A 25,334-nucleotide genomic window follows, 5' to 3' on the forward strand; every position below is an offset into this window, starting at 1 on the left:
GACAGCTACAAGTAAGAGTATGAAACTGGATCATTGTTTAACCCCATACACAAAAGTAAACTCAAAATGGATCAAAGATCTGAATGTCAGACATGAAACCATAAAACTCTTAAAAGAAAACACAGGCAAAACTACCTTAAACATAAATATGAGCAACTTTTTCATGAACATATCTCCCCTGTTAAGGAAAACAAAGGCAATAATGAACAATTGGGACTATATCAAACTAAAAAGCTTTTGTACAGCAAAGGACACCATCAGTAGAACAAAAAGGCATCCTACAGTATGGGAGAATATATTCATGAATGACATATCCAATCCAAAATATATAAAGAGCACATGCACCTCAACAAACACCAAGCAAATAATCTGATTAAAAAATGGGCAGAGGATCTGAACAGACACTTATCTAAAGAAGAAATACAGATGTCCAACAGGCCATGAAAAGATAATCCACATTGCTAATCATCAGAGAAATGCAAATTAAAACCATAATGAGGTATCACCTCACACCAGTTAGGATGGCTAACATCCAAAAGACAAACAACAAATGTTGGTGAGGATGTGGAGAAAAGGGAACACTCTTACACTGCTGGTGGGAATGTAAATTAGTTTGAATATTGTTCAAAGTATGGAGATTCCTCAAAAAACTAAAAACAGAAATACCATTTAACCCAGGAATTCCACTCCTAGGAATTTACCCAAAGAATACAGGATCCCTGATTCAAAAAGACACATGCACTGCTATGTTTATTGCAGCACTATTTAAAATAGCCAAGAAATGGAAGCAAAGTCAGTGTCCATTAGTAGATGAATGGATAAAGATGTGGTACATATACACAATGGAACATTATTCACCCATGAGAAAACAAACCCCACCACTTGCAACAACATGGAGCTAGAGAGTATTATGCTGAATGAAATTAGCCAGGTGAAGAGACAAGTAGCAAATGATTTCACTCATCTGTGGAGTATAAGAACAAAGCAAAAACTAAAGAAACAAAACAGTAGCAGAGTCACAGAACCCAGGATGGACTAACAGTTACCAAACGGAAAGGGACTGGGGAGGATGGGAGGGAAAGGAGGGATTAGAGGATTATGGGGCATTATGATTAGCACACATAATATAGGGGGGGGCATAGGGAAGGCAGTATAGCACAGAGAGACAAGCGGTGACTATGTAGCATCTTACTATGCTGATGGACAGTGACTGTACTGGGGTAACGGTGGGACTTGATAATAATGGGGAATGTAGTAACCACAATGTTGCTCATGTGAAATCTGAATTTAAGATTGTATATCAGCTCTAGTAGTTTCGGAGTGGAGTCCTTAGGGTTTTTTATGTACAAATCATGTCATCTGCAAATAGTGACAGTTTAACTTCTTCTTTACCGATCTGGATTCCTTGTATTTCTTTGTTTTATCTAATTGCCGTGGCTAGGACCTCCAGTACTATGTTGAATAACAGTGGGGAGAGTGGGCATCCCTGCCTTGTTCCAGATCGCAGAGGAAAAGCTTTCAGCTTCTCGCTGTTCAGTATGATGTTGGCTGCAGGTTTATCATATATGGCCTTTATTATGTTGAGGTACTTGCCCTCTATATCCATTTTGTTGAGAGTTTTTATCATAATGGATGTTGAATTTTATCGAATGCTTTTTCAGCATCTATGGAGATGATCATGTGGTTTTTGTCTTTCTTTTTGTTGATGTGGTGGATGATGTTGATGGATTTTTGAATGTTGTACCATCCTTGCATCCCTGGGATGAATCCCACTTGGTCATGGTGTATGATCCTTTTGATGTATTTTTGAATTCGGTTTACTAATATCTTGTTGAGTATTTTTGCATCTACGTTCATCAGGGATATTGGTCTGTAATTTTCTTTTTTGGTGGGGTCTTTGCCTGGTTTTGGTATTAGGGTGATGTTGGCTTCATAGAATGAGTTTGGGAGTATTCCCTCCTCTTCTATTTTTTGGAAAACTTTAAGGAGAATGGGTATTACGTCTTCTCTCTATGTCTGATAAAATTCTGAGGTAAATCCATCTGGCCGAGGGGTTTTGTTCTTTGGTAGTTTTTTGAGTACCACTTCAATTTTGTTGCTGGTAATTGGTCTGTTTAGATTTTCTGTTTCTCTCTGGGTCAGTCTTGGAAGGTTGTATTTTTCTAGGAAGTTGGCCATTTCTCCTAGGTTTCCCAGCTTGTTAGCATATAGGTTTCCTATACACTAACAATAAACTAATAGAAAGAGAAATCAGGAAGACAACTCCATTCACAATAGCAACAAAAATAATAAAATACCTAGGAATAAACCTAACCAAGGAAGTGAAAGACCTAAACCCTGAAAATCATAAGACACTCTTAAGAGAAATTAAAGAGGTCACTAACAAATGGAAACTCATCCCATGTTCCTGGCTAGGAAGAATTAATATGGTCAAAATGGCCATCCTGCCCAAAGCAATATACAGGTTCGATGCAATCCCTATCAAACTACCAACAGCATTCTTCAATGAACTGGAACAAATAGTTCAAAATTTCATATGGAAACACCAAAGACCCCGAATAGCTAAAGCAATTCTGAGAAAGAAGAATAAAGTGGGGGGGATCTCACTCCCCAACTTCAAGCTCTACTACAAAGCCACAGTAATCAAAACAATTTGGTACTGGCACAAGAACAGAGCCACAGACCAATGGAACAGAATAGAGACTCCAAACATTAACCCAAACATATATGGTCAACTAATATTTGATAAAGGGGCCATGGACATACAATGGGGAAATGACAGTCTCTTCAACAGATGGTGCTGGCAAAACTGGACACCTACATGTAAGAGAATGAAACTGGATCACTGTCTAACCCCATACACAAAAGTAAATTTGAAATGGATCAAAGACTTGAATGTAAGTCATGAAACCATATAACTCTTAGACAAAAATATAGGCAAAAATCTCTTAGACATAAGCATGAGTGACCTCTTCTTGAACGTATCTCCCCAGGCAAGGGAAACAAACACAAAAATGAACAAATGGGATTATATCAAGCTGAAAAGCTTCTGTACAGCAAAGAACACCATCAGTAGAACAAAAAGGTATATTCGTAATGACAGATCCGATAAAGGGTTGACATCCAAAATATATAAAGACCTCACACACCTCAACAAACAAAAAGCAAATAATCCAATTAAAAAATGGGCAGAGGAGCTGAATACAATTCTCTAAAGAAGAAATTCAGATGGCCAACAGGCACATGAAAAGATGCTCCACATCGCTTGTCATCAGAGAAATGCAAATTAAAACCACAATGAGATATCATCTCACACCAGTAAGGATGGCTAACATCGAAAACACAAACAACAACAAATGTTGGCGAGGTTGTGGAGAGAGGGGAACCCTCCTACACTGCTGGTGGGAATGTAAATTAATTCAACCATTGTGGAAAGCAGTATGGAGGTTCCTCAAAATCCTACAAATAGAAATACCATTTGACCCAGGAATTCCACTCCAAGGAATTTACCCCAAGAATGCAGCACTCCAGTTTGAAAAAGACTGATGCACCACTATGTTTATCGCTGCACTATTTACAATATCCAAGATATGGAAGCAACCTAAATGTCCATCAGTAGATGAATGGATAAAGAAGATGTGGTACATATACACAATGTAATACTATTCAGCCATAAGGAAAACAAATCCTACCATTTGCAACAACATGGATGGAGGTAAAGGGTGTTATGCTCAGTGAAATAAGCCAGGCGGAGAAAGACAAGTATGAAATGATTTCACTCATATGTGGAGTATAAGAACAAAAGAAAACTGAAGGAACAAAACAGCAGCAGAAGCACAGAACCCAAGAATGGACTAATAGTTACCAAAGGGAAAGGGACTGGGAAGACGAGTGGGAGGGGAGGGATAAGGGTAGGAAAAAAAGAAAGGGGGCATTACGATTAGCATGTATAGTGTTGGGGGGCACAGGGAGGGCTGTGCAATACAGAGAAGACAAGTAGTGATTTTACAGCATCTTACTATGTTGATGGACAGTGACTGTGAATGGGGATGTAGGGGGGACTTGGTGAAGGGGGCAGCCTAGTAAACATAATGTCCTTCATGTAATTGTAGATTAATGATACCAAAATAAAAATTAAAAAAAAAGACTGTATATCAATGATACCTTGATAAATTTTAAAAAATGAGCAGAAACATGGGCACTTTTCCAAAAATGACATACAGATGGCCAGCAGGTGGATGAATAGATGCTCAAAGTTATTAATCAACAGGGAAATGCAAGTTCAAACTACAGTGAGATATGATCTGTCCCCTGTTAGAATGGTTAGTATGAACAAGACATGAAATAAGAAGCGTTGATGAGGATGTGGGGGAAAGAGAACCATTGTGTACTGCCAGGGTGAGTGTGAACCAGTGCAGCTACTATGGGAAACAGTACAGAGGATCCTTAAAAAAGTAAAAATAGAAATACCATATGATCCAGTAATTCCACCTCTGGGTATTTATCTAAAGAAAAGAAAAATACTAAAAAAGACATCGGCACCCCCATGTTTATTTCAGCATTATTTACAATCGAAGTCTCCATTGATGGATAAAGGATAATGAAATCGTGATACACACAGACAAAGGACTACTATTCACCTATTAGAACAAAACCAAAATGTTTAAAAGAAAAGAAAAAGAATAGAGGACCTAGCTCAAATCTGCTTAGTGAGAACACTGTATTTATGTGAACAAGATTCTGTCCCCTCAGTGGACCTCTCTCCCTGCCCCATGCCCATCCCCGCGATTCCATCTGGATACCAGACTACTAAAAATACAAGATCACAAAATACCGGGACCTCAAACAACTCGCTCATGAGGGAAACCCCACCTATGTCAGACAGTGTGGGCTGGAAATCAAGAGGTCACCCCCACCGCAGCAGGGAAAGCAGGTCGTGCCCTGATAGCCAAAAAGGTGGGGAAAGAGCACAAGGGAAGCCGTGCAAACATTCTCCAGTTCCTCTCCCCCCGCCCCAAAGGGAAAAGGAACCAAGAATGCAGCACACAAAGAACCAAAGCTCGGAGAAAGTGCAGCCCAAGGAACAAGAGGGAATTCCCCACGAGAGCTTCATGCTCCACAGTGTGTCAAGAACAGAATTTCAGCTCGAGAAAAGGAGCTCTGAAGAAAAATGACAAAATAGGAGGAGAGGAAAAGAAGACTCCAAACCCAAGAAAGCAAAGGGGAGCAAAGCTGCCCCATAACAGATCCGAGCACTCCTTAGTGTTAGTCAAAAGTGGCGCCCGACACCACACTTTTGGACCAGAGATGGCAACCATTAAGTTTCAGTTTCCCAAGATTAGGTTCAGCTTCCCACTCATTATGCAGAAAACTCTGTGACACAGACCAATAACGTCCTGCCAGCTAAGCCCAACGACGCCATAACCAATCAGCTGGTTTAAAGTGCCTTATCAGGAGATGTAGGCAGGGCTCCCTAGCCCACAGGGCTGCTCCCTCACTCTAGCGGGCAGCAAACTCGCCACCACTGAGTGAATCTCTTGCTTGGATATCTGCTTCTGGTGTGGTTGTCTCTTCCCTTAAGGAATTGGCACTCCTTTTATTGGTGCCATGACTCAGATGTGGCCTCCCCACCAGGAGGGGGACTCCCTTCATTCGAGGGTGAGACCGCTTGAGACTCCCCTGAGGTAGCGGCCAGCCTGCACCCATCCTCTCCATCGCCTTCCTCACATACAGCATAGGCTCCAAGCTGAGACAAAAGAGAGCCCATGCGGCTGGGGACTCCAGTCTGAAGTGCAGGCATGCCCTAAAGGAGGGCTCTGGGAGGTGCAGTCCCGGGAGGTGGAGCTGCCCCACGATTCTGCGTACTGCACACCATTGGCCACGCCTCCGAGGATTCTGGGTGTTGAAGTCCTGGGGCGGTGCCGCCCTGGCGCTTCTGGGTACGGGTTAGTGCTGGACAGCTGAAGAGGGCCTGAGGATTCTGGGTACTGAGGTCCTGAAGCCGCCCCGTCAAGGTTTCTGGGTGCCGAGGTTTCAACACCCCTGACTGGTGTAGACGCGTTGGAACTGCCCACCAGGGAATCTGTGCACCGACGTCCTAGCACCGCCCCACCGAGGATTCTGGGTACTGACGTCCTGAAGCCGCCGCGGAGGATTCTGGGTCCTTGAAACACTGCCTGCGCGGGGGATCCCGGGTAGTGTGCTCGGGTGGACGGCCACGCAGAGGCGCAGAGCCTCCGTCTGCATCCGGCAGAGGACGCGGAGCCCCCGTCCCCGCCCGCCGTCTGTTCCCGGGTGAGTACGGGCCCTGCAGCCCCCTGTCCTGCTCGCTCTTCCGAGCGGGGAGGAGGCCGGCCGTGCGGATGCGGCGGGGGAGGGGTGCCGAGGCCGGAAGCGCCTGCAGGCCGCAGGGGCAGGGGGTCCGTGTCCCAGGGGCAGACGGGGCGAGTCGCCGGGAGAGCCTCTGGGAAAGGCCGGGAGCTGCGGCCCGGGGAGTCCCGGCGTCGTGGGGCGGCTGCGTCTGGAGGGCCGCTCCCCGCGCGCTCGACGGAGCCTCCGCCTGGGCGGGCGGGTTCCTGACGCCCGAGGAGAGGAAGTCCTCGAACAGGTCGGGCGAGTGGAGGTGAGCGCGGCGTCCAGAACGGTGAGCAGCGGCAGAGAGCAGGGAGGGCCGGGGGCGGAAAGGGGCGCTCGCTGAGCTCCGCGGGGGCAGGTGCCTCGGCAACTTGCACGGCCGGGTCACCTGGATGCGGGGTCCGCGTGGGTCTGCACAGCCTGGGAACCCCGGCCTAGCACCCCAGCATATCGGGGAGGCCAGAGCACTGCACGGAGTGCGGCCGTGTTCGGAGACCTTCCCGAAGGCCAAGAAAGGAGATTTGGGGGCGGCTTCTAAAGAGCGCGGTCGGACAGCGGGAGGTCTGTCCCGGTGTCCCAGGCGACGGGAACTCGTGAGCCCAACTCAGACCTCGGTGGCCCTTCCCTGCTTCCCCGAAGTAGGACAGAGGGGGAAGGCTTGCGCTTCAGTCTTCAGGTTAGAATGACAGCGAAGTAACAAAGACGCTCACCGCTGGAAGGGCGCAGAGGCAAAACAAAATAATTTGATCGCACCAGTTAGAAATGTTTAAGTCAAAAAGTGCCGCTCGAAGAAAGGGGAGTTGTGGGCAGCCTCAGAGAAGGTTCACTCGTAGTCTTAGGATTGTGTCTTTTCAGGCTTTCAAGAATGGGGAAAAGCTGGGCCGTTGCTGGGCGTACGCATGACTTGTGGTGTCCTTAGGGGAGCGCTGTGTATTTTCCTTCGTTCCTGCCCCCACTGCAACAGAGAATTGAAGGGCAGAGACAAAGTAGTGAAGCAGAGAAGAGGTTTTCTTTAAAGTTACTTACTTAGGGATAAAGTGCAGGCGACCTCAGGGAGGCGAGGCACCCTGAAGGGCATAAGTTGTAATTAGAGAAAGTGCTCACTCGGGAAGGGGTGTGGGCGATCTTAGAGAAGAGGCGCTGGAAGCTTTAACATTCATTCAAGGCTAAGCACTTAAAAAGTGTGGGTGCTGAAGAGCGGTGCGTGCTGAAGGGTTGGGGGTTTCCCAATTTATTGATTTTTCACGAATGTGACAGGGCTAGGGAGTGTAGACTTGTTAAGTGGTCCCAAAATGTTCATCTGTGATGAGATATTAAGTCTCTTCTCTGTCCTCCAGGTAATTCTACAAAATTAACTCAACACAGGAAATTTAGTGCTTTACTTTCTCCCTAGGGTAGCACCATCTGTCTGCCAGCATGTCAGCTTATGACTGCCTGCCCCGCCCCCTAGGTGGCTGAGTCATTGTCTGTTTCCTAAAGACTGTTTTAAGTATCCTACTGCTTAATTTCCTGGGTTTTAAAACGCAGTCTTGGTTTTAAGCTGGAATCCTTCCTGTTTTCACCATGCTGTTTAGAGCGGGGCTTGTTTCCAAAATTAATTGGCAGAGTCCAGCTCCAGCGAGTCCAGGGGTCCCTGAGGGAAGAACGGTGTCTGCGGGTGATGGAATGAATGAATGAGGACAGAGACAGTAGCAGAGTTCCCGAGCTGAGCCTGGCCTGTTTTATTGAAATGGAGCAAGGTTATATATGTTTTGAGTATGCAGTTTCACAAAGATTAGATCATTTGATTCTTTGAGAAAAATTTCACATAAAGGTCAATCTTCTGAGATGAGATTATTGGCGCCTTAACAATTATTAATGTTTTCCACTTGTGCTTGCTTGGCATCCCTGGCGGTTTCAGAACAAACAAGACTTAATTCTCTCAGTGTTCCCTCACACCTGGTTGGCTTGGGCCCTACTTGCAGTTTCCTTATTATTGATTCTAAAATAGCCGCGGTTACTATTCATTTAATTAATAAGTATAGCTAAGTCTATTTTTCTAGGTCTAGAGCATTACATGCAGATATAAAGAAAAACATCAAAACAGTCTATCATCAAAGCAGTGTAGCAAGACTAAGCTGATTGTTATTGCGGGAACTGGAAACTGTACCCTTGGGTAGGTGCCCAGTTTCATAGAGACGAGAGCGTTGCCCCTGGGTGGATGAGGTAAGGGGTTAATAACCAACGAATCCGAAGGCTTAGGGGCCCAGTTAGGCCACCTTTCTTCCCAGGGAGGGCAGGGTCATGTCCTTTCTTAGAGTTTCTTTAAACCATATACAATAATAGCTATAAGAAAATCTCTTCAATGGGGAGAGTGTGTACAGTCATGCCAGTCCCTTCCACCCACACTATCCCGTCCGTTATACATGCTGGCTCTCCTTTATTGTTCTATTTTTTTCCCTGGGACCCAACAGGTCTAGGAGTGATGTAGAAATTCCTCTCAGGGCCAAGTTTGGCGGGGAGAGGGTACTGGAACCCACTAAGACAACCCCTGTTTGTTATATCCTAATACTTGTTTCCAAAGACCTGTCTGCATCCTCCCCTTCTCATTCCGTCCCTACTTTCTGGGGGAAAGAGGGTCTTGCCTCTGGCATTTCTCCCAGGGTATTTTAAATTTGGTTTTCCAATTTAGTGTATAAATACCCTATAGCAACATTTCCAAATACCGTAGTAATAAGGAGAGTTAGCGGGGTTGTTCCTGTCAGAAGTCCACTTTGTGGTTCCTTCTTGCTGGGCATCTGAGCAGTGCATCAGGTGGACAGTTTGAACTGGCTCCCGACAATTAATCATGATGCTTATCTCTTGCCCAGGTTGCAAATTACTAGTTTAGGGGCTGTAGGAGGAAAAAACAGCATATGGGTAAAGTTAAAGAATAAGCTGGGCCTTTTAGCAGGCAAAGTAAATGTTACAATGGCATTATGTAATTGACAAAATGAAGACAGAGGCTATGCTGAGATACTTTTGTCTGGGAATATTCAAGAATTCCAGGCCAAGTTACTCCAGGAGTTTTCAGCCTCACTGTTTAACTCTTTAACTATCCATCATTTCTGGCTCAACAGTTTAAGTGGCCAAGTCTTTTGAGTCCCTCCTGGTGGGTTTTCCTGGCCTTATTTTCTTTCCACCCCACCCACTCATATCTATTCTTCTGCCTAACAGTCTCATGTGATATGTGGCCTCATGATCTGAGATATGGTGAGAGATGTTACATCACCATCCGTAGTCTGTCCTGTAGATGTTCTGTAGGATGAACTTAATACAAGCAATTTCTTGATTCAGTTCTCCTCCGAGATCGTGCTTCCCCTCAAACAGTTGGGACATATTTTTGGGGGAGGAGAGTTGGTTGGGAGTGGGAGGGAAGTGAGTATAAGGTGAGGGAGTTTATTTTATTATATGTTTATACAATTTTTTTACTAACGTACGTTTGATATACTCTCATGAAGGCTTCACATGAAAAACAATGTGGTTATTACGTTCACCCACATTCTTGTGTACCCCATCCCATACCCCATTGCAGTCACTCTCTTTCAAGTAGTAAGATGCCAGTCACTACTTGTCTTCTCTGTGCTACACTGTCTTCCCCAGGACCCCACACACCATGTGAACTGATCATAATACCCCTCAATCCCCTTCTCGAGGAAGCAGTTTATTAAGGCAAGAGTGTGAGGGAATGACAGAGAGAATGACAAAGGAAGTTCACTGAACCTCTGCTGTGCATGGGTCGCATCCCCTGCTGACTGCTTAAGCCGGTGTCACCTTGCGTCCAGTGTGCACTGGGATCTGCACAGCGTGGGAACCGAGTCCCTACCACCCCAGGCTTTGGGGGAGCCATCGAGCACAGGATGGAATGAGGTTATATTCTGTGAATTTCCTAGAGATAAATAAGTGGGGCTTTCAGGCAGGCTACTAGAGAACATGACCGTGAGCTGCAGCGCCATCTGGGGCACCCAGGTGACAGTGATTTGCGAGCCCAGATCTGAGCTCTAAGCAGCCCCTGGTTACTTATCTGTTATGAGGCAGAGGGCGTGAAAGTTTGAGCTTAAATCCAGAGGATCACAACGACAAAGCACAGTGACACAGACACACTGGGAAAGCATAGAGACAGAGCATTGTAGTAGTGAGAGTTGATTTAAGGCAAAAATGTGCACACTTGGAGAAAGGGGAGTGTGGGCTACCTAAGAGACAGGTGCGGTGAAAAATTGGGAAGGGCTACACACTTAGAAAGTGCAGGCGACCACAGAGGTGCGCCCCTAAGTGTTCAGGGTCTGGAGTTTTGTCTGCGGTGAAGGATTTTCAGGACTATAACAAAAGGCTTGGAGTGTGGACTTGTCCACTGGTTCCAGAATGTTCATCTTTGATGAGACATGAAGTTTTTTCTTTTAACTTAGCACAAGACTTTTACCCGTCTGATTCCCTCCCAGGACAGCAGTCCTGCCTGGAAGCATATCAGTCGAGACCATCTGTGCTGCCTAGGAAGTGAGCTGAGTCATTGTCTGTTTGATTAAAATGCAGTCTTAGCCTCAGGATGGAATTTCTCCCGAATAAGCTGGGGCTTTCAGCAGGCTCAAGTAAATCTTACAAAGGTGTGAGCCCAGTGACACAGTGAAAACATATCCTGTGCCGAGACACTTCCTTTATCCGGGGAGTATTCAAACATTCCATGTGAAGCTGGCCTTCTGGGCTTTAACTGACCAATTCACTAACTCCATCCTTTCTGGCTTTGTAGTTTTAACAGGTAAACTCTTTGAGCCCCTGCCAGTGGCTTTTCTGGCCTTACTCTCTTTCCTTCCTGCTCATACCTGTTTTCCTACCTAACAAAGGGGCAGATGTCGCTTGGGTGATTTAATTTGGGTGAGGGCCAGCAGTCGAGGTTGGGGCAGGGTCTCCTTGGGGCAGTCTTCCTCCAGCAGGGAAGAGGCGGCTGGCTGTCCATGTGTCCTGGCAGAGGTTTTGGAAACATGGCTGGGGTTCAACTTGGGGCAGGCAACCAAGGGCGGTTGGGTGGCTTTGGGAAAGGAGGCGACGCCTTCCTCCCCCTGCATCACTCCGACTCCCTCGGTTATTGGCGTGGGAGGAGTAGTGAGGCCAGGCAGGTTTTCCAACACCAGTAGGCCTGTGGGATGACTGCGAAATAAATGGTTTTAACTTATTGTGGCAAAAATTGTGAGCAAAACACAGTAGTAGAGATACTGTTATCCCATGAATGCATCAGCTTCATCTGACACATCACTTTGCAAGTGTTGAAAAAAGTGGAACTCATTTGAGTAAATTTGAAAATCTAATGGGCGTTATTAGATCGCTCAAGAGTGGGCAGCATTGCCTCTGTGAGTGGAGGGAGACCCCTTTGGGGTGCAGAAAAGGAAAGGTTATTAAAGGTGGAAAGGGAGCAGAGGAAAGGAAATTACTGGCCAAGGATCCATTGTTTTACGCGAGGATGCCCGACGGGGAACAGAAGGGGTCTCAATAAATTCCCCAGTGCTGAGCAGGAAATTCCATGTTGACTGGTTAAAGGTTCTCTTCCAGGGAGGGTGAAACTACCATCAGGTTTGGCATTAAGTCATTGTTCGCCAGCATAGGACCATAAGAAGAGTATATCATCTTTGGGCCAGTGGTTTTCTTATGAACACAGATATTCTGGTTTGATCCACATTCTCCCCCATGTGTGTATGCTGGGCATCTCCTTAGCCATGCCCACTGGTGTGAAGCATGGGCTTTACAGTGAGACTTCAGACCTCGGCTTTGTTACTGTTTTAAACTCTCTGTGCCTCAACTTCCTCATCTGAAAAAGGAGGGTGGTAAGTAACCACATCATAAGGCTGTTGTGACGTGTTCCATCTCTGGGGTACAGTGAATGCCCAATAATAGTTTAAGTGTTACTATTAAAACTTTCTGTTCCAGATGCATTAAGAGGACAGACTTTCTGATCAGTGTCAGCATCCCGTCAGGAGAGGCTGTGTGCAGATGCCTACATTCTGGGTCTCTTCCCAGAACAAGAGGCGGCCGTGGACCCCAGGTTTGGGAATTTCCCAGGACACACTCCTGTAGCCACCCGCTCTGCTGCCTCCAGTTCTGTGCCCACAGGAGAGGGGACTGCGCTGGGCGTAGGGAGGACAGCCGCCTGGGTTGGGTACTCCTTGCCTGTTACCGTCTCTGCTGCAAGCCAGGAGGGCTTTCCCCCGGCCGTGACTGACGGCCTGTGAGCTGCACTGTGCCGTGTGATCTCAGAGCCGCAGCTGCTTCTCGGGCCACCAAGCCTCTCAGCGAGAAACGTTTCCCCAGATCCCAGCCCCTTGCTCAGGACACGTCTGTCCCTGCTCCTGTCGGTGCTGTGGGCAGGCGACTGCGAGCCTGGTGTAGAACCGGCCATGTGAAAAACGGTTCAGGTAGCATTCCCTGAGCAACGCTTCTGTGCAGGTCCTGGGCTTTGTGCTCTATCCACGGTTTATCTCTCATCCAGCCTGCTGCTTAGGGCTGGAATCTCTGCTCTGCAGAGGAAGAAATCGTCAGTGTTACTGAGGTATGATTTCAACACAGTAAAACGCTCTCATTTTAAGGTGCAGTTCAGAAAGTTTTGGTAAATATAAGGTGTTGAGTCTCCATCATCCGAATCCGTATATGAAAGTTTCTCATCACCCCAGGATGGTTTGTTTCCTCAACATTTCAATGAATTATAAGTGGACGAGCTAAATGTTCCCAGTGTGCCTGGCATTCCCACGTGAGGCATTGCTGACTGTGAAGCCGCCGTCGCTGCCTCTCCGTTCCTGTTCTGCATGTGTTGGCGCCCAGGAATGTCGGCAGGGGGCGGGAGTCAGAACAGACAGAGCTCGTGGGGGTCTCCACTCTGGGCCTGCAGAGAGGATTCTCCTCTCATTCCCGTTTGTTTGGGAAGAGAGAATCCATGTTTAAGTTTATAATGAAAAATGCTTACACATGAATTGAAATATAATGTATAATCTCTTGATACCCTCATCAGCCCAACAGTTTGTTATTTGTGTCTCCAGGCCCCACCCTAACCTAAGCTTTCTATTTTCATACCATGTCTTGAGCCCGGTCAGACCTCATTCATCTGCGGACACTGCAGCAGGCTTCCTGAGCGCGAGTGTGGTGGCTCTGCCTTTTAACTCATCTTTGGCCCCATTATCACACTAGAAGTTTAACAACCCCGTAATTTCACGAGCTACTCGGTCCCGTGGAACTCTCCCTAGTGGACTCAAAAGCGTCTGTGCACTTTCGATTCCGTGCTCGGGGCCGTTAGTATGAAAGGCCTGGGAAGAGAACTGTCTCGTGTTCACCAGGTACTTTTCACTTCTCTCTCCTGTTCTTTCCTTGTGCGTCTTGGTGAAGGTGCAGCTCCCACATGTGGACAGGCGTCTCCTCCTTCACGAGGTGACGGGCCCTCTCTCCGACTTTGCCAGATATTCCCCCAACTCCCTCCCTCCCACCTTCTGGGTTCTTCCCCATAATCTACTTCTGTGCTGGTTGTACCCATGTGCCCGGGAGGACAGATGATGCGCCCACCACTCACCTGACTACTTGGCTCTATTTGTGCTCAAAATATAACCAAAAATTCAGACGTTGGGGACAGCGGAGTAGGGAGCTCTATGGACCCTTTCCCCACAAAACAACTGTAATGTGGATATTATTAAAAAACACCTCTTTAAATCACTGACAACGTTCTTATGGCCACTCAGCATTTGGAGAAACATTTATTCAGAACTGTCTAAATGTTTGTAAGGATACTAAGAATCTGTGATTGAGCCACAAACTGGGAACCACCTCCCGCCCTGTCGGTGTGACGGAACAACTGACTGTGGCCAGTGCAGGTGACAGGCAGCGCCCTCTCTCCCCAGGTTTCCGCTCACGGTGGCGATTTCTCCCCGAGTGGCCAGCACCGCCGTTGTCCTCACCTCCTCCTCCTGCCGACCCTGGGTTCTTACAGCTCTGGCTCCGGTCAGCATGCTTGAGGGCTCTGCTACCTCAGTGAGGCTCTCTGGGGTCATCCTTCTTGGGGTTTGCGGGATGGATGTCTTGGGCTTTTAGATTCATGTGTTTCTAAAAGTGTTTGATTCTTCATTTTTTAAATCTGAAAGTTTAATTTTATCATGATTTTTTACTGAAGAATAATTGATGTATAATATTCCAGTGGATTCGGATCTGCACTGTAGTGATTTGGCAGTTCCCTGCATTATTAAGTGTTCACCCCAACTAGTGTAATTACTACTATTTACTATCGCCATAGAAACATAGAAGAGAGCTGTGGCCTGTATGCTCTATGCTGTGCTTTCCCTCCCCCGCTAGTTTCGTTATGATTGAGTTTTTGTACCTCTGTCCTCCTCGCCTGCTTCAACCCCAATCCCAAACCCTCCCTTCCCATGGTAACCACCAGTCCCTTCTCTGAGTCTGGCAGTGAATTCTATTCGTTTTGTTTTGTATCATATGTGAAGTCATATAGTGTTTTCTTCCTCTGCCTGGTGTAACGTTTCACTTAGCATCATACCCTCCAGGTCCACCCTTCCTGTCACAAGTGGCTGGATATCTTTCCTGTGGCTCAGTCATGCTCCATTGCCTACATGTAGCATGTCTATCTGTTCTTCTGTCAGTTTGGTTGCTTCTATAACTTGGCTCTTTTAAGTAATGCAACCATAAATATGACCCTTGTGCCTGTGTTTTCTTCTAAGCGTGTCATGGCTCCATGTCTTAGAGTCAGGTCTCTAATGCATTTTGGGTTTACTCTTCTGTGCAGTTAAAGCATAATCCAGTTTCGTTCACTTGCATGTAGCTGTCCAGCTTTCCCAACACTGCCTGTTTTCCCCATTGTATACTTGTGGTTCCTTTGTCGTGTATTAATTGACCAAATGTATGTGGCTTTATTTGTAGGCTCTGCGTTCTGTTCCATTGGCCTATGGGCCTGCTCTGTGCCAGCACCACAGTGTTTTGTGTACTGTAGCCTGAAGTCAGAGAGCATGAAGCCCCCGTTCTCACCGTTCGTTGTTCTTCTTTCTCCAGATTGCTTTGGCTCTTTGGAGTCTTCTGTGGTTCACTGGAAAATACCGTTGGTGTTTCAAAATGGATTGCATTGACCATGTAAATTCCTTTGGGCAGGATGGCCATTTTGACAATATTATTTCTTTCTATAAAGGAGCACAGAGGAGATTTCCATTTATTGGTGCTTCTTCGATTTCTTTCTTTAGTGTCTTACAGTTTTCAGAGTACAGCTGTTTCACCTCCTTGGTTAAGGTGACTCTTGGGTGTTTTATTCTTTTTGATGCAGTTGCGAATGGAATTGGTTTCCTGGTTTCTGCTTGTGTTCACTGTTAGTATGTAGAAATGCCGCAAATATCTGTATATTGATCTTGTATCCTGCAACTTTGCTGGATCCAGTTACTCCTTCTGACAGTGTTCTAGTGAAGTCTCCAGGGTTTTCTATGTATAATATCATGTCATCTGCAAATAGTGACAGTTTTCCTTCTTCCTCACCAATTTGGAAGCCTTCTGTCTCTTCTCTGATTGCCATGACTAGGACTTGCACTACTATGTTGAATGAAAGTGGTAAGAGTGTACTTGATTATTTCCTGATCTTGGAGAAAAATATTTCAGCTTTTCCCGATTCAGGTGATGTTAGCTGTGGAGTTGTGTTATGTGGCCTTTCTTACGTTGAGGTGTGCACTCTGTACATCCATTTTGTTGAGTGCTGTTATCATGAATCGATGTTGAATTTGTTTCAAGTGATTTTTCAATATCTGTTGAGATTATCACTTCATTTTTAGCCTTTTTTATTAATGTCGTGTATCACGTTAGTCAATTTGCAAATATTTTTGCTCCTCAATTCCCTGGGAGAAATCGCACGTGGTCGTGATGGATGGTCTTCTTGCTGTGTTTTTGAATTTGGTTTCTATTATTTTGTGGAGGATTTTCACATCTCTGTTCACCATGGCTGTTGATCTTTCATGCTGTTTTGTTGCAATGTGTTTGTTTTGCTTTTACGGTGATGCTGGCCTGATAGAGTGGGTTTGGAAGTAGCCCCTGCTCTTCTATTTTGGCAGTGCTTTAGGAAGGATGCGTATTAGCGTTTCCTTGAGTGTTTGGTACAATTCAGCTGGCTTTTCATTTTTTGAGGGTTTTTTAAATTAAAAATTCAATTTTATTTTACTGGTAATTTGTCTAGCTTTTCTCTTTCCTCCATATCAGTTTTGGAAGTTTGTACTTTTCTGGGAATTAGTTCACGTGTTCTAGCTTGTCCAGTTTTCTGGAATACAATTTTCCATGGAACTCTTTGAATTTCTGTGGTGTTTATTTCTCCTTTTTCTTTCTGACTTTATTTGTGTCCTTTCTTTTTATTCCTGACAAATCTGCTAGGGAGTTATCTATGTTGATTATTTTCTTGAAGACACAGCAGTTGTTGTCATTCATTTTTTTCCCTGTTCTTTAATTTCTCTATTATATTATGTTCTGATCTTTATTGTGTCCCATTTTGTATTTCACAAACGATTTCTCTCTAGCTTGGGACGCACATCGATTGCATTTTACCCACACCAGAACTTTCACAATAGTAGTGTCACAAACTGTCCTGCTGCATTTTCATCTAAGGTTATAAAATATTCTAAATCTTTCTCTGTCATTTCAGCTACCCTGATGACATCTGCACCACAGGTAGATTCCACCCCAAGAGAGCTCTTTGTTCGTGCCTAAAAAGCATCTGCTTGTCCATTAAAGTTTATGCTGTGATTCTAGTGATCCAGTCCCCTCTTGAGGCCTTACTTGGAGACCTAGGTCTCTTGTAGTTCGCACCACATTTATAGTTACTTCCTCCCCTGTAGTCTTGAACCACTTGAGGTCACTTGCAAAATTTAGGCACAGCTTCTTCCAAACGTCTGTAAATGTCAATATTTTGTCCTCTTTCCAGGAATCCTGAGTATTCTTACAATAACACCTAGAAGGGAGAATCCTTTTCAGTAATTTTCACTTTCCTCTGCCCAGATCCCTGAGAGCAATTGCCGTCTACGGCAGCTGGACCTTTATGAAATGTGCTTCTTCTATAATAAGACTTAAAACCCAAAACTGCTTTTTAATCCAAGGGCTGCATCCAGTGGATGTGTAAGCAAGCCTGCAAGTGTTCACCTTAGAGTACACCTCCGTGAGCGCTCTTATGTGCCCAGCTGCATTGTGAAGAAGTAAAATTTGGAAGGAATCTTTTCTAAATGTAGCATAATTTCCAGGACCCTAGGATTTTCAGAATGGCAAATGGGCATGGGCTTGAACGTAAAGTCACCAGCTGCATTAGCCCCTCACAAGAGAGCCAGCCTGTCCTCTGAAGGTTTGCAAACGGACTGCCTTCCGATCTCCAGCTATCACGGTCCTAGATGACATCTTCCAATGCAAGGCTGCCTTGTCTACACTACAAGCCTGTTGTTTAGTGTACCCCCGTCGTCAGCGATCGCAGCTGGAAGTTGTCGGAAAAGATCTTGTGCCGCTTCACCATCTGCACTGCCCCTTTCCCTGCACTTTTATGTTACAGAGGTGGTTCCTCTCCTTAAACTGCATCAGGCAACCTCTGCCGGCTTCAGCCCTTTCTTCTGCAGCTTCCTCACATCTCTGAGCTCCGTAGGATTGGAGAGACTGAGGGTCTCGCTCTGGGTCAGGCTTTCGTCTTAGGGAATGTTGTGGCTGGTTTGGTCTCCTGTCCAGACCAGCGAAACTTTCCCCATATCGTCCACACGCTGTTTCATCTTTTCAAATGGGGGCTCAGTGGAGGAGCACTGCTGCCCTCATGAACCTTTTCTGTGTGTTCATACCTAGAGAACTGGGCTCAGTCTTCAGTGAAAAGGGCTCGTTCTCAGCCCATCTTGGCCTCTGACATGCCCTCCTCCCTCATCTGAATCTTCTCTAGCTTTTCAGTTTACAAGACAGACAGGTGACCTTTAACTGGAACACTTAGAGGCCACTGTCGGGTAACCCGTTGGCCTTATTTGTACATTGCTGTGTGTGAGGGGACAGGGAGGCCTGAGCAGAGGGAGAGGGACGGGACCGCCAGTGAGCACAGCCCTCGGGACGCCCCCTGATGGACTCTGCCATCTCGTGGGTGCAGTGAGGGGGCACCCAAAGCACTACAGTGGCAACATCAAAGATCACCGGTCACCTAACAAATAGGAGAACGATGAAAAGTGTGAAATAACGTGAGAATTGCCAAATGTGACCCAGAGGCATGAGTGAGCCAGTGCTGTAGGGAAAGTGGTGCCAGTGGACTTGCTCAGTGCAGAGCGGCCACACACCTTCAATTTCTAAGAGACACAGAATCTGTAAAGCATCATAAAATTTATTCTGCCCCTGTATTGTTGCATTTTAAGAAATGTCTGTGCACACGTTACTTCTCAGGATTTGGGGGGCGTTTCTGTAACACCCCTCATGCTCCTTCATGTGAGGCATCAGCCCAGAGGCTGTCAGAGAGGCTCACCAAACGTTAGCAGATGGAGTCCTGCAGCACATGCACAGGATCATATACTCTGGCCACGTGGAGTTCATACCCAAGAGGGGACAGAGACTTAATTTCCAGAAGCCAGTTCAGTTTGCCACTTTAATGGAGTTGTCTTGCTGGGCGTCCTGCCTCAGACAAGTTCACAATGGATTCAGTGACCAAAGAAATGAGAGTAGATCATTCTGGGGGTGAAAGGGTTTATTACCGGCTTGTCCTCCCGGCAGTAGGTAGTGCGTCTCACTCCGCTGAGAGCGCCGGGCCGTGCCCTCTACATAGCACAGTAATAGCTCAGTGCCTGCGGGTGGGAAGCAGCAAAGGCGTGCGTGAGTGGTGAGGTGCCCTCCTGGAAGATGAGGGACGAGCGTTTCCGTCCAGCCTTCCCCACCCTCACTCAGCGTTATACTAGAATATCTAGTGGGGCAAACAAGGAAAAAGAGGCATAAGCACTGAGAAAACGTTCGGCTGTCTTTATTCCCAGAAGACATTGTTGTGTACTTAGAAAATATCTAAAGGGGGGGGCTCTCGTCCCCTCCTGTACTGAGCCCGGAGGTCTGTCCTCTCACTTTATTTCTAAGTAAAAGCCTCTCCCTGGCTCTCCTACAGTATATCTCGTAAGGGATCTATCATAGAACTACTTGTACTAAGAAGAGAACTTAGAACTTCACAAGATCCAAAATCAGGTTTTTAAAAATCACTTGAATTTCTGTGACCTGGCAACAAATAATGAGAAGAGGAAATAAAAAGTGACTTAGACTGCAGATAACATAAAATATTTAAACTTGAAAGTACATAGAGGAGCATAACGTTGGGACTTTTGAGTACATAGACATGCAACAGAGGGGGTATAAAAAGTCTGTATAAAGAAATCACAAGAAGAAATGTTAAAAAATCTTTTTGATTACCCATACAGAACATAGGGGATTTCAATGCTTTCCCTCTGACCAGTTCTACACGATGTCTTGTTAAGTCTCTCTAAGCTAGTACGCCGCCCAGTGCTCGGATTCTCTCTCCAGCACGTGGCCCCTTCGGTTACCCAGGCCTGTATTTCTCAATATGGAGAACGTTCTAATGACATCGTTTTGCTCTGCACTTTGACAGTTAAATTACCATATTTTCGCTGTTATTTTTTAAAATACAAATTGTGAAAGGACGGTATGACGAGCCTCTGTGGACCCGTTGCCCCATTGTAATGCCACCATGTGTGGCCGTATTGTTTAATGACTCTTCAGTGTCACCTTCTGACCGGCTCATGTTCGGATCACACCGACTCCCGGTAAAGTGCCCACAGGTGCTTTGCTGCACCAGGACCCAGATGGCAGCGGCTCCCGCACGTGAGGCCGACTCTGTGTCTTAGGGCTTCTTGTTCACTGCAGCTCAGCCGCCTCCCGTGCTGATGGTGCGTTGAGATACTGGGAACTGTTCCAATACTGATTTGTCCGCTGGGCCCCAGGCTTGGCCCCCAACCTTGAGTGTATGAGGGGTGGAGGTAGGCCAGGCGCTGTGAGAAGCAGTCCTGGGGGGAAGCCTCTGCCTGGTCACCTCTGATCAGAAGCCCCCAAGCCCTCCACAGTGTGACCTGCCATCAGCTCTGCAGACACAGGCTGCCACACCCCTCAAATGTGGGAGAGGTTCTGGGGGTGACCTGGCTGGCTGCGGTTGCCCTGGTTTGGGATATTGCTTCTATACCGGGAACCCCCCCTCGTTACCTGCCCGCGTCTCCCCCTGGGCTTCAGTATGAGGTTAGCAGCATGCTGTGCATCCTGCCAACACCATGTACCGGTGGCCTCTGGTCTGCGCCCTGTGGTTACTTAAGCACATGGAGCCTGAGGCTGGGAGAGGCGCTAGAGCCGTCATGAGGCCCCCTGGAGCTCTGGGACCTGACCTGAGAGGCAGGAGCTCCCCTGGGGGGTCCCAAGGCCGTCTCTCACTCACTGAGCATGGTAAGAAATCCTCACTCAGCTCCCGTGGCACTGAAGCCTCTCGCCCAGGCCTCAGCTTGGAGATGAGCCAGCAGGTAGCCTGGCTCCCTCTGCCCCTGTCAGGACACTGGAGGTGGCCGTGCTGGTGCCCATGACTACTCCCCACTGTGAGGGTCAGCCCTGCCTCACACGGAGCAGGTGCACCCACGCACCCTCTTATTCTCTTCCCTCCCCACAGAGCAGCCCTCCGAGGGCTTACCTTCTCCATGGAGAGCAGGAATGCGGCCCTGGGACCCTGGAAGACCGGCAGAGAGGTGAGACGGTACCAGATGTCCCATCTTTGCTATCACAGGACAGACCCACCCCTTCACTTGCCCTGGTGGCTGCCTCGTTGGTACAGTGCCAAGGCAGCAGCCTTCTAGGGGAGGTGACCTGCCTGATCAGCCACCGCAGGACGAGGCAGGTCCTCGGGCTGAGGAGGAGGGCAGACGTGCTGTCCGTCTCAGGCTGCCCCTGGGAACCACCGCCTGCAGTGTGGAAGGTCTGGCACCCGGTGGTCGCCTGCAAAGCTGGGGGACGGATGCAGCCATCTTGCCCACACATGGCCAGGCTGTGGCTCGCAGCCTCCTGGTGAGCAGGCCTGGGTTTGTGTTGCAGGCTTTTGTGACGTTTGAGGATGTGGCTGTGGATTTCACGCAGAAGGAATGGGAGCTGCTGAGCCCTGCGCAGAGGACCCTGTACAGACACGTGATGCTGGAGAACTTCAGCCACCTGGTGTCGCTGGGTGAGCTGGGTCTCCCCTCAGGGCTGTTTTGACCCCTTTGATCCTTACTCTTCCTGGTCTCCCACTGAGAAGCAGGTGCTCAGCTTCCTGCTACCCTGGGGATGGGCAGGGCCTGTAGTACTTGCACTGCCCCCCTGGGAGGCTTCGCTCCCCGGGTGGGGCACTTCACCCCAGCCTCTACTCCAAGCTCAGGAGACAGGTCACGCCACTGTCGGTCTGAGCCAGGACCACTGCCATGCCAGCAAATAGCCCCTTGAGCCTATAATTAAGACTGACCTGCTCCTTTGTCCCGCTAAGCAGGAATTCCCTGTTGTAAACCGGATCTCATCACGTGGCTGGAGCGAGGGGAAGAGCCCTGGAGGGAAGAGAGGAGACACTGTCCAGGCCCCCATCCAGGTGAGGGGAGCCTCCGGGTGGACACTGGCCTTCGGCCTTGCAGGGCAGGTGCGGCTCCTAAGAGGCCCTGGCAGGAAGCTGTCCTCCTGCACCGCGGCTGCTGGGGCTGCCTGGCCCTGCCTCCCTCCCACCCCATCATCTTGGATGAGTGAGGGGGTGTCCTGGGTGCCCAGACACCTTCCGACTGCAGGAAGCCCTCCTTCTCCCCAGTAGGCTTTCCCTCTGTGGCCTTGCTGACCCGGCTCTCTGAGGCAGCAGTGGAGTGTCTTGTCTGTGTTACTGTCCTGCAGGGCCCCGTGTGTCCCATCTTGCACCTCTTCTTCTTGCCACCATTGTCTCTGGGGCCACTTCTCCTTCCTTTTCCCTCTTGTGACCCAGAGGCACTGCGTTCGGGTGTCTGCTGTCTGGAGGTGGGCACCATGGGGTCTGCTTGTCACGGTTCTTTCACCTGTCGCCTGGACGTGCTGTCTTGGAGCAATGGGGGTTCCCCTTTGGGCCCCCTGTTCCCGTCTCCTGTGTGCCCAGTACTTCCTGGGCCTCCCTCCCCCAGGCCCTTGTGGTGGGATCACGGGAGATTCTGCTGAGATCTGATGCCCCTTCCTTGGCTGTGGACAAGTGTGAATTTGTGGGGTGTCTTCTGGTTATGCTGAGGGTGTTGGTTTTCGGCTTCGTCTGTCCTTCCTGATCCCTAGGCCCCTCTTGGGGAGCGTGGTAGCCGACTCATTTTGAGGTGGCTGCCATTGCCATGTGCTTGGAAGTCTCCTTGTGTCCTGCTGCAGGAATCCTCGCTGAGCCTCGGCCGTGAACACATCCTGTAGATTGTTGTCGTTTCTCTACTTATACGTCTTTACCAGTTTGTTTGGCAGGAGTCGGTCAGTTTGTACTATCCGTCCCGCATTTGAGAGACGGATTTTAAGTCTTCTATTGTATGACATCTATTGTGTTTCTCCCCAGTGAATCCATCTGTCCCTGTGTGATCATGGTCATTTTTTTAGTGCCTTGTTCTTTGTGTACAGGCGACCTGACGTGAAATAGCCCTGATCTGATGAGCTCTGTGGGCCTGTCTCCCTGCTCCACTCTCTTGGGGGCAGTCCTGCCTCCTCCCACTCTCACCCTCTTCTTCCACATCTCGATTATTTTGAAGCAAGTCATGGTCTTCCTATCCTTTCATCTCCAGAATCTAGTAACACTTACTCTATTCTGATCTTAATAGTACGGTTCATTAGATTACTTTTTGATAGCATAAATTATTTAACATGTTTTTGTACCATGTGTCTGTTATTTATTTTATGTTTTGTTAAGATATCAATTGATAGACACTCTTATGAAGGTTTCACAAGAATGACAATGTGGTTACAACATTCACCCTTATTAACGATTTCCCCCAAACACCCCATTGCAGTCATTGTCCATCAGTGTACTAAGATGCCGGAGTCCCTTCTGGTCTCTGCGCTACACTGTCTACCCCGTGACCCCACACACAGTGTGTTCACTAATCATCATGCTGCACAATCCACTTCTCTGTCCCACCCTACCTGCCATCCCCCACCCCTCCCGTTTGGTATCCATTAGTCCCATCTTCGCATGTGTGAGTCTGTTTTGTTCCTTAAGTTTTGCTTTCTTGTTATACTCCACAAATGAGGGAGCTCATTTGGTATTTTCCTTTCCCCGCCTGACTTATTTCAGTGAGCATAATACTCTCCACCTCCATCGACCTGGTTGCAAATGGTAGGATTCCTTTTTTTTTTTTTTTGAGAGGACATCTGTCATTTACTGATCAAATGGTTGTTAACAACAATAAAATTCTGTATAGGCGGGTCAATGCTCAATGCACAATCATTAATCCATCTCAAGCCTAATTCTCATCAGTCTCTAATCTTCTGAAGCATAACGAACAAGTTCTTACATGGTGAACAAATTTTTATGTAGTGAATAAGTTATTACATGGTGAACAGTACAAGGGCAGCCATCACAGAAACTTTCGATCACGCATTATGAACTATAAACCATCAGGTCAAATATGAATATTCATTTGATTTTTATACTTGATTTATATGTGGATCCCACATTTCTCCCTTTATTATTATTATATTTATTTTTAGCAAAATGCTGAAGTGGTAGGTAGATGCAAGATAAAGTTGAAAACATAGTTTACTGTTGTAAGAGAGCAAATGTAGACGATCATGTGTGTGGATGTAGACTATGTGGTAATCCGAGCTAGACAAGGGCAATAAAACATCCACGGATGCAGGAGCTTTCTCTCAAAACGGTTGGGGGGGTGAGGTTCTTAGCCTCACCACTGTTGTTCCCCAGTTTCTCACCTGATGGCCCTCCTGCGACTGTGCCTGTATTAGGTTGTTCCTCCCTTGAGGAATCTTACCCGTCTCTGGCTAACCAGTCATCTTCCGGGGCCATACAGGGAGATGTAAAGTTGGTAAGTGGAGAGAAGCCATATTGTTTGAAAAGGTTAGCTTTTTACTTGTTTGCAGATTTATGCCCTGTGGCTTCTATGCCCAGCATTTGTGTCGAGGTATCTTTACCACCTGGAGGAATTATGATACTCGGTAAATTCGATATGAGGCACGAATTCTATTTAAGGGTTGTAATAAGAAAGAAAGAAGAAAAGCTATGGAGGTAGCAGATGGAAGAAAACATGGGAGGATTGATTATTTCTTTGACATATCTTCTTGTAGAGTAACATAAGCATGTATAGGTTTTAAACTACTAACTAACTTGTGCACACATATTAACATAATAGGAATATAGTTACATAACGAAAGCAAATCTATAATTACCATCCATCTCCAGTGCAGCCAAGAAAACCATTTAGGCAGCCTAGGCATTTGTGAAAATTTGTCTATGATATGATGGGTGTTGTCCAACTGTACTTGAACAGTCTGAGAGAAATCAGATAAATTAAAACAACCCATTCCTGGGAACTGTTCACATCCCATATGTTCTTTTAACAGTAGATAGTCTGTAATTGTAAGATTTTGGAGCACTACAACTTGCACTTCTCCTAATTCTTGGTTGAGTTCCAACAGTATAGATCCAGTCAACTTTGTTGTTTTACTGAAAGGACAGGCCAGCTTAGATATCTCCTTCTTCATTCCAATGGCAAGTCCAGGAAACGGTGGGATGGATGCAGCTACAACTGCAGCATCGCCTGGATCTTTGTGGAGGTTTTTTGATGATCATCTCCTGGTATGAGTCTTCCAGAGAGTGCTGATGTTGGAAGTTCTTCTTCATATCGTATCTTAGTTCATTTTCTGGGTAGCCAAATTAGGCTTTGATCCTCTGTATAAACACAAACAGACCCTTTGCCCACACTTTGATATGCCCTTTATACCATTGTGTAGAACTCATTGGAGGT

General features: G+C 47.0%; 1 protein-coding gene and 1 long non-coding RNA gene across 2 annotated transcripts in view; one reads left to right on the plus strand and one right to left on the minus strand.

Moving 5' to 3' along the window:
* The window catches only part of LOC140846511 (uncharacterized), a 116,772-nt gene that overhangs the window by 47,477 nt on the left and 43,961 nt on the right, over window positions 1–25,334 (minus strand). The window lies entirely within an intron of this gene.
* The window catches only part of LOC140846502 (uncharacterized), a 33,126-nt gene continuing 13,931 nt past the window's right edge, over window positions 6,140–25,334 (plus strand). The window contains exons 1-4 of the mRNA XM_073223083.1: window positions 6,140–6,294; window positions 21,020–21,095; window positions 21,439–21,565; window positions 21,863–21,961. Of these exons, the coding sequence (XP_073079184.1) occupies window positions 21,048–21,095; window positions 21,439–21,565; window positions 21,863–21,961 (274 nt within the window). The 5' untranslated portion in view covers window positions 6,140–6,294; window positions 21,020–21,047. The remainder of the gene's footprint in view (window positions 6,295–21,019; window positions 21,096–21,438; window positions 21,566–21,862; window positions 21,962–25,334) is intronic.

The sequence above is a fragment of the Manis javanica genome, chromosome 15, assembly GCF_040802235.1.
Source record: "Manis javanica isolate MJ-LG chromosome 15, MJ_LKY, whole genome shotgun sequence".
Taxonomy (NCBI): Eukaryota; Metazoa; Chordata; class Mammalia; order Pholidota; family Manidae; genus Manis; species Manis javanica.